The sequence below is a fragment of the Penaeus monodon genome, chromosome 3 (assembly GCF_015228065.2).
Source record: "Penaeus monodon isolate SGIC_2016 chromosome 3, NSTDA_Pmon_1, whole genome shotgun sequence".
Classification (NCBI taxonomy): Eukaryota; Metazoa; Arthropoda; class Malacostraca; order Decapoda; family Penaeidae; genus Penaeus; species Penaeus monodon.
This window is the reverse complement of record NC_051388.1, coordinates 61346206-61355157: the sequence shown is the minus strand read 5'-3', so window position 1 is coordinate 61355157 and position 8952 is coordinate 61346206. Positions and strand designations below refer to the sequence as shown.

Genomic DNA, 8952 nt, shown 5'->3' with positions numbered 1-8952 from the left:
ACATTTGTATATATGCATGTGTTTGCACACATATATATTGCATTTATACATATGTATGAATATATAAATATACCTATACAAAAAATCTTTATGTATGTAAGACGGATGTGAATGTTGAATAAGTAATTGTGCAAAAAGAGACAGAGACACAATCGAGACAGAAATAGCTCTGACGCGAAACATTACAGCAGGAGATAAAAGCCCATCACTGGTGGGTTGACGTTTCGAAGATACGATGTCGTTTGCGGGTACAGTCAACCCGCGACACCACCAGTCGGGGTGCAAGCCCGAGGCCGGACACTGGCACCACAACCTACAAAGTGGGCCGTTGCAATCAGTGGCGACCAGGCTCCAGCTGAGGCAACAGTTGGTTCATCGCTCGCTCCTGGGAGTACTGCCTCTTGCCTGCACAAACCTCAGTTGCAGCTGGTGAATTCGGGTGTTTAGCTGTCATGTTCAGTAGGAAAGACCTTTGTATACAACTGAATACATCTGAATACACACATAGCTATATGTGCACATACATATATCTGGATGTGTATGTGCATGAATTTTCTTATGCATATATATATATATATATATATATATATATATATATATATATATATATATGTGTGTGTTATATATATGTGTGTATGTGTGTGCATTATTATATAGATTAATAATTTTGTTAGCATGTATTTTTTCCTGTAATATTAGCCAACACAGCCGAAGGCAATATGAAACACAGTAAAGTGGACAACCCGTCAAGCTTTCGTGTCCCATTTTCAAATAATTTCAGGAATTTTGCGTCCTTTGGCAAAATCCTCCGTGAAGATGGTTCGCTCACTGCTGATGGTCGTTAGGTCCTTGGTGCTGCTTGGGGTTTGTAGCGGAGGTGGGTCACAGGCTTCCTGTTGACTGTATAAGCATATACAGTATTTATGAATGTGTTACTATGATAGTTGTATATAGATCATATAGATAAATAGAATATTTAATTGTATCAAAATGTCTGAATGGGCTCACATGTGAAGTCACAATTACACAGGTACATATAATGCATGCTCAAGTACACAACACATAACATTACAAGGTAGCCTAGGATGATTTGTCCACTTTCAAAATTCAATATCTTTATCAATTATATCTTATTGTTCACTTGATATCTGTCTTAATTGTCACTCGTCGTTTTGACCATGAAAATGAATAGCAGCACAATTAGCATTATTGTAATCATCAATATCAATAATGATGTTAAAGCCGTTGTCATTATCATTATTTCCTTTACTTCAGTTTACAGCTGCTCTATTTCATACATTGGTTGTGCTACAACGAGAGTGTGCGTCAATAGGAAAAATATTTGTGATGGGAGACGGGACTGCCTTGACAACTCAGACGAAGACATCTGCAACGTAAGTAACTGTAATTTTGGTACATATGCAATAGTTGATACGATTCGTTGCCTAGAAAACGGAAAATTCGGGAAGACTGGTAAATATACTTCATGCGAGTAATTTGTGTGTGTGTATGCGCATGTGTATGTGTGTGTACACACAAGTCTTCGGAAGACTGGTAAACATTTTTCATTTTTTACTTTAAGTGGGTAATCTGAAAAATGCTATTCTTTTAGGGAAGAAAGCTAGGAGTATTTCCTTCTACCACAACGACCACTACTACCACAACCACCACAACTACCAGTGAGTATGGAAAATAAGAAACTGAGTAAACGTTTGTATATCAGCGAGATTAATGGAATCGACATGATGAAGATTTACATGTTTCCAAACAAAAAATGCGATAAAATCCTGCATGAACAAATAAAGCAAATTGGTATCATTATTGCTATTTTTTATTATCATATATTCTTATATATACATATGTATGTGTTTCTGTGTATATGTGTATACATTCGTCATGTATTTCAGACGAAGATATAATCGAAACCAAATACATCTGTGCAGGTGTGAAGATATTCATTCTCAGTCATACCCATTCTGCATTTGTTGCAATGAACATAATATATGGGGGAGTGTATGTACATTTATATATGCATGTGTTTGTCTGAAGGCATGTAAAACGATTTTTCTTACCACATGAACAAAATATGTTCTTCCCTTTGGATTCCATTATAATTCCTTATGGTAATAACCATGGATTCATTAACATAATTATGTATTAATGTCAGGGAATTATTTTCCGTAATTCATTCTATTATGATCACAGAAGATGAAAAGTTGGTGCCCACATTGTAAAGTCGAAAATTATAAGGGGCTCTAATGCCTATCAACTTATCATTCTAAAGTGGTTAAAGGAAGTTTAAAAACCATAACAGCTTGATAAATGGGTAAAAGTTCTTGCTTAGAATAATGTCTCCGTCCTTCAAGCGACGCCCGCCCCCACCCCTCCCCCACCCAACAACGTGGAGGAGAGCGAGGCGCTGGGTCAGAAGTTCGCTCGGACCTTCAACGACACACACCCCCACCCAAGATGCCCCAAGCTCTACACCAGCGTCGGGAACAAGTGCCTCTCTCTTCTCTACTTCGTCAAGGTAAATCATTGGTTGGGGACGGTGGAAAGATCTAGGGGGTAATGACGCAAAAAGGGGCAAAATTAGTTCACTGAATTGATCTATTTGTGAATTACACTTTGTGTACTATACCAAAACAAAGGTGTATGTACGTATGTGTGTATGAGTGAGGGGGGCGCCAGGAATCCACCTGGAAGCCAAAGGAGCGCCAGCCAGGAAAAGTTTAGTAACCACTGAGGGAAACTTTGTGTTGGGACAAAATTATTTACGTTTTTTGTAATTGCTCTTGTTTTGTTTTGTCGTGTTTTGTTTTCTTATGGATAGTGTTACGTCTCTATAAAGGAAATTAAAGAAATTCAATTCCATATATAGAACTAGCATCAGCCATAACTTAGACACGGAATGAACTGGCACAATGGAGAAATATTAAACTGACCAGCTGGAGTCTCTATATACTAAATACTGGAGAGGTGGTCGCCAACGAAGTTCACGATCATTATCTGCGTCCTTCCTCGCCTTCCTTCATCACCTTCTTTAGGTCGGTTGGGGGGAGGCAAGGGCCCTGTGCTCGGCCATCGGCGGGGAGCTGGTTCTCTATCCCTCGGCCTCCGACGGGGAGTTCGCTGCTCTCCTGAAGTACCTGCGGGAGATACGTGAGTACCTCGGTGTTTCGTCTACGAAATTCCACTGAATGCACGAAGTGTTATAAGTGTTATCAATGCGGCATTGCATTATTCCAACTTTCATAAGTATAACTCATTACATCTGACATGGAATTTGAATTGCTAAATCAATTTCCACCGAGTGCCCACGGGCAGTGTGTGTAAAACTTCGCTATCAATACTCTAGTGTGAGTAGATAGGTCATGTCTATGGAACTAGTGAGATCCTTTTAGTGGGTCGTGTGACATGGTTGGTTTAGTACTAGGCCTCCAGTTTCATACCCGGAGTGACGTGAGTTCGAGTCCTGGTCAGGGAGGGTTGTTATACCTATAAATATGTACTTGTGTATATATATTTGTACATACACACATAACACACACATATATATGAGTGGGCGGAGGTGTATGTATGTGTGTGTGTATATGTATCTGCGTGTGTTTGACTAAAAACAGTATATATATGTATGCATGTATGTGTGTACGTATTCAGACATACTGTATGTCTATGACAATAAGGTGACCAACATGACCCTGCCATTATAAGAAAAGAATCCTTACGACTACAACAGAGATGACGACGGACTTCTGGGTGGGAGGCCGGTACACGAAGGACACCGAGGCGTGGACGTGGCTGGACGACGCCCCGATGGACCTCGGCTCGCCCTACTGGGCCGTCAGGTGAGGCAGAGTTAACGGGTCATCTGACCCTCAGCTTTCCTAGCGTCCCCTTTACGTTAACTGGCTTATGTTTTCTTCCTCTATGTTATAAAGTATTTTCTAGCGATTAATTTATTCGGAAAAATCCGTCAGTAATAATTGGCCTACGCGCTACCAAAGGGCATATTTTTAAAAATCAGCGAGTTAAAAGTGCACTCATTTGAATCAGTGAAAAGACGGGCTGAATTAATCCACACCTTATTGTTGCACACTGTAGAGACGTTCCTTTCCCCCGCAGACACACCCACAGCTGCAGCAGCCGCCAACAGGAGTCAGCGCAAGACGGCAAGTCTGAGGACATCGCCTACTGGACCAACACTTCGGCCTGCTACCACTACGAGCAGGCGCCGCGGCGCGACTCCCACGAGCTCTGCGCCGCCCTCACCTTCCGCCACTACTTCTACTTAGCACGGGGACTGCTCGCGTCAGGAGCCCTCTTGTGAAATTTTCCCCACACCGCTCTGACCCACGCTCGCTACCATCCAAAAGCTTTTGTACTACTTCAAAAACCCTTTTTGCTTTCTATTCAGAATAAATTATGCTTTTAATTTGACTATATTTTGGGAAAAAAGATTACATAAGAATTTATTATAAAAAGACTAATTCAAAAATCGAAAACTTCATATTTTTTTGAAGATTAAATTAATTTGGATCCCATAAAAAAACTTCTTACAATTACTGTATTTTTGTTGTACTTTTTGATATAAATGCCGAAAGGGGCAGATGAAAGAAAAATATTGAATAATTATCAATATATATATATAATATATTATTAAAAATATATAATATATTATATATATTATATATAATATATTTTAACCCCTATATAATATATTTATATTATATATATAATTATTATATATATATATATATTATATTGTGTTTTTGGTGGTGTGTGTGTGTGTGTGTGGTGTGTGTGTGTGTGTAGATATAAATTTTTTTCAAATATAAAGGGGTTTGTATAATTTTAAGGAAATAAAACATTATGTGTGTGTGATAATATAAATATAATATATATATTTATATATATATTATATAATATATATGTATATGTAAATATATATACATATATATGTATACATATTTATATGATATATCTGTATAGACATAATACATATGTATATAATTGTGTACACATACACATGTATATAATTGTGTACACCTACACATGTTTATTTATATAGATATAATATACGCACATGCACAAACTTCTAGAGTCTGTGTGAGCCTTTAGTTAATGGGCCAGTTTCGGAGAAATGATATTAATTAGCCTAGTAATACGTACCTATTACTATCACATGAGTACATTATCGTGTATTGGTGCATTCAAGAAGTCTACCATGTACTTTCTATAGCTCTGAACATGCTAGCGCATGTCCACGAAGTTTTATTAGAATATGCTTGATTATAATAGTCCAAACATAGCTTCGCATAATTACTCTTAAAGGTATGAAAATAGCTTCGACGTTCATTTGTTTTGTAAACAATGAAACTAATAAGCATCAACGTTCATTTGTTTTATAAACAATGAAACTAATAAGCGTCAACTGAACTCCCCTTTTTAAACAAAATTTCCCATCTTTCTTGTTGTTTTCCTGCAACCCTTTCGTCGAACCCCACCGACTTTTTGAGGCCTTTTTCCCCTCTCCTTTTGACAGGGCAAGATACTGCAATACTGTGTAGGTCGTGTCCACCATTCTCGTTTCACTGCCAAATAAGTTTAAACGCGTACACTCGTGTCATTAGAATCCCAAATGTGGTCAAAAATACGTTGTACAGTGTAGAAAGTGCACGTCTTGTGTGACAGGCCCTTCGCACTATCAAATACTCTGAAGTGTCCAGCGTTTCAGTGATTCAGTACCATAGCAAATTAATTGACATGAATTTCATTGAGTCAGAATACCAAATGATCCTCAGTCTAGATCCCTGCCCCGCCCTCTTTAATTCCCTTTTCTTTTACCTCTGAAGATTTAACAAATTTTTAAAATGTTACATAAATAATGCCTCAGACTTAAGGTGTTCTCACTGCTCACCTTGACGCTTTAGAGAGATTTTAACCTTATTCCCCTTTTTCCCTCCTGGATAGGGGGGGAAAATAAAGCAAGAAAGGATCCCCAAAGATAGCATCTCTTAGTGTATACGAATGCAATGTACAGGTCATCTGTGTTTTTATATGTTAATAAACAGGTTTATATATATATTTATGTTATCAGCCCATCAACCTTTTTACTCTTCTCGCTCTCATGACAGATAAACTGCATTAGAGGTAAAATGGTGCTCATGTGGCCTAGCTACAGTACTCCTCTCAGTAAGAGAGAATATTAAAGAAGAAGGTGGACAAAGAGGGAATAGGGGGCTGCACAACTATCATCAAAAACGGCTTTTCCATGTTTGACACCTTTTACCTCTCCACCATCCTCCGCCCTCACTCGATCTTGCCTTTCGCCCCACTTTGTACCATCGTCCCCGTAAATAGCACATACTACTAGTAGTAGCAGATAAGGGATCTATTTTGGCGTCATGACGTCGTTAAGTCTGCGCTGATTTCTTTCATATTTCTTGAGTAATTCACATATTCCTCGGGCGATCATTCATTCACCTCGAAACAAACGTCCAAGCGAATTGAGCTTCTTGGGATATGAAAGGAAGGGATGGGTATGTATGGGGGAAGGGGAGGGCTAGGGAGGAGAGGGAGGGATGGGAAGAAAAGGGAGGAAGAAAAGGGGAGGATGTTCGTGTCCATACATATAGGTTTCTTACAAGCTCATCTATTATAAATTCATGTCTAGTCATAATGTTTTTCGTTCACTGGCACTTTGTTAAGTAATAACAGTAATGATGAATAAACGAATTAACAAACAGACAGATAAATATAGTAAAATAAAAAGGTCAATGGCTTTTTCCACTTATATAAAAGCAATGAAATGAGACAGAAAAAAAAATCAGTGAAAACCGTTCTCGCTTGTCTTTAGCACGCTGTTTAGTAGTCTCTTAGATTTCAAAAGATATATGACTAACTAAGATAAAGAGATAAATAATAACTAGAATAAAACTGTTCACTTTCGTTCACTTGGCCTTCTGCTACCTGAACTAGGATCCAGGCATGATAAAGGCTTTCAGTCTCTCACCTTCATATTCTGAACTTTACCTTCTCCCCCCCCCTCATTGTTTTAACTCCTTTACTTATCATTTCATCATCATCCAGCACACATCACCGAGCAGCAGCAACTCAGGACAGCCCCTGTCCTCAGCCGACGGGGGAGACCCCCACCCCCGGCTCCCCCGTAGCACCTGCAGCACTAGCCATCACAGTGGGCACTCCGCCCACACACACCCAAGAATATGCCTAGTACGTAGTAGAAACTACCATGCACTACGTATACATACATACACACATACATACATACGCACACACACACGTACATATAAGTGTGTGAAAACAAAACTACTTTCCGATATGGTGTTTTTTTGTTTTTTTTTATTCCTTCTCTTTCCTTATTCTATTTTTCACAACATAGGAATAGAAGGGAAAATACCACAATACAAAAAATAAAGTATTGTGTAAGTTACAGACACCATTCCCGTGAATCAGCTATTATATAATTAAATTTTAAAAGCATACGGCACAGTAATCCCCATTGCATTCCCAAGGAAATATTTGCGAAAATAGCACAAATTAATGTGGCTGGCACATGAGAAATCGCAGTGTCTTGTCTTTGCGCAAGTGATTGAGAGTAAATGAGTGGGCGAGAGAATGATAGAATAAGTAAATAAACGAATTTGCTAGAAAAGAAAACCACAACGTTTTTTTTGGTTTTTAATAAGGACATCAGATGATCCCCGAAGCGTTAAGCAAGGAAATTTTCGGGAGCTCTTAAATTTCAACCTTAGCCGTTGACGTGTATATGTGAAAGAGAAAGTATGATTGATTATGGCTTAAGATAAAAATAGCATTATAAAAAATGGAAAGAATGATAACAAAATACAAAATAATAATAACAAAATACGCAATACTTATATAACAGTAAAATAAAAATAATAATATAAAAATAATAAAAATAAAATAATTAAAAAAAAATAAAAATAATAATAATAATAATAATGATAATAATTATAACAATATTAACTATAATGATAATGATTATATAATGATATAATAATAACGATGGCGATGATAGCAGAAGTAGATCAGTTAATTATGATGTATGTGCAACTATGTACGTGCCTGTGTGTCTCTGTGTGAGCTTGCAAGTGCCACGTGTATTCAAACACAAAAACATCCAAACCCCTTTCCCCCTCCCCCTTTTCTTCCCATCCCTCCCTCTCCTCCCTACCCTTCCTTTCCTTCATATACCAGCGTCTTCTTCATGTCCCTCTCTTTCATGGCATGATACCACAGCAGATCCCTGACCTACTATGACTATTACTGCTGCTACCTCTCTCCTCTATTGGCTACTACTACTGTGCCATCCCTCCACCTTTCCCTCTGGTCTTCGCTTACTACTTGGGGTCTGATCAGTCAGCTTCATACTCCATTTGCTAACTTCAATGCAGCTGTATGTTCAGCCCAAATCTACTTTAATTCTTTTTGTAACAAATTTTCAAATGCACCTCTTCCCGGTTCAGTTCTCTAATTCTCTGAGAAGTTGATGTTGGAAAGCCACTTTTTTCTTCACCTTTCCTTTTTTCTTTCTCTCTTGTTGACTGGGAAAGTTTTAAACCTAGTGAAGAGCTCCATGATCCAATCGCACCCTTTGACTTATAAAGGGGGCATTTCCTTCTTTTCGATGGGCGTGCAGTTTTTGTCGTTTTCGAGAGCGAGAAAGGGTAAAAGACGTGGGGTTAAAAAGCAAAACAACATTCAAAATGTTTATTAACTTACATATATACAAAGACAAATTTTATTTTAAATACAGATATAATAACCCTCTTAGTAACTTTTTGGGCCTTTGAATTATGAAATTTTTTTCCCCCCCCAATTTCCTGGGCCTCATTTTTAACGGGTTCAAGGGGCCCCAAAAAAAGGGTTTTTTATTTTTTTTTTTTTTTGGGGGGGCCGGGTCAA

At 38.1% G+C, this 8952-nt stretch overlaps 1 protein-coding gene across 1 annotated transcript in view; it reads left to right on the top strand.

The window, feature by feature from the left end:
- The first annotated feature begins 235 nt into the window (after positions 1-235).
- Positions 236-8952, top strand: part of LOC119588040 — a 9690-nt gene continuing 973 nt past the window's right edge. The window contains exons 1-10 of the mRNA XM_037936741.1: positions 236-320; positions 421-459; positions 782-877; positions 1276-1394; positions 1613-1679; positions 2367-2530; positions 3048-3162; positions 3740-3848; positions 4126-4326; positions 7093-7236. Of these exons, the coding sequence (XP_037792669.1) occupies positions 236-320; positions 421-459; positions 782-877; positions 1276-1394; positions 1613-1679; positions 2367-2530; positions 3048-3162; positions 3740-3848; positions 4126-4326; positions 7093-7236 (1139 nt within the window). The remainder of the gene's footprint in view (positions 321-420; positions 460-781; positions 878-1275; positions 1395-1612; positions 1680-2366; positions 2531-3047; positions 3163-3739; positions 3849-4125; positions 4327-7092; positions 7237-8952) is intronic.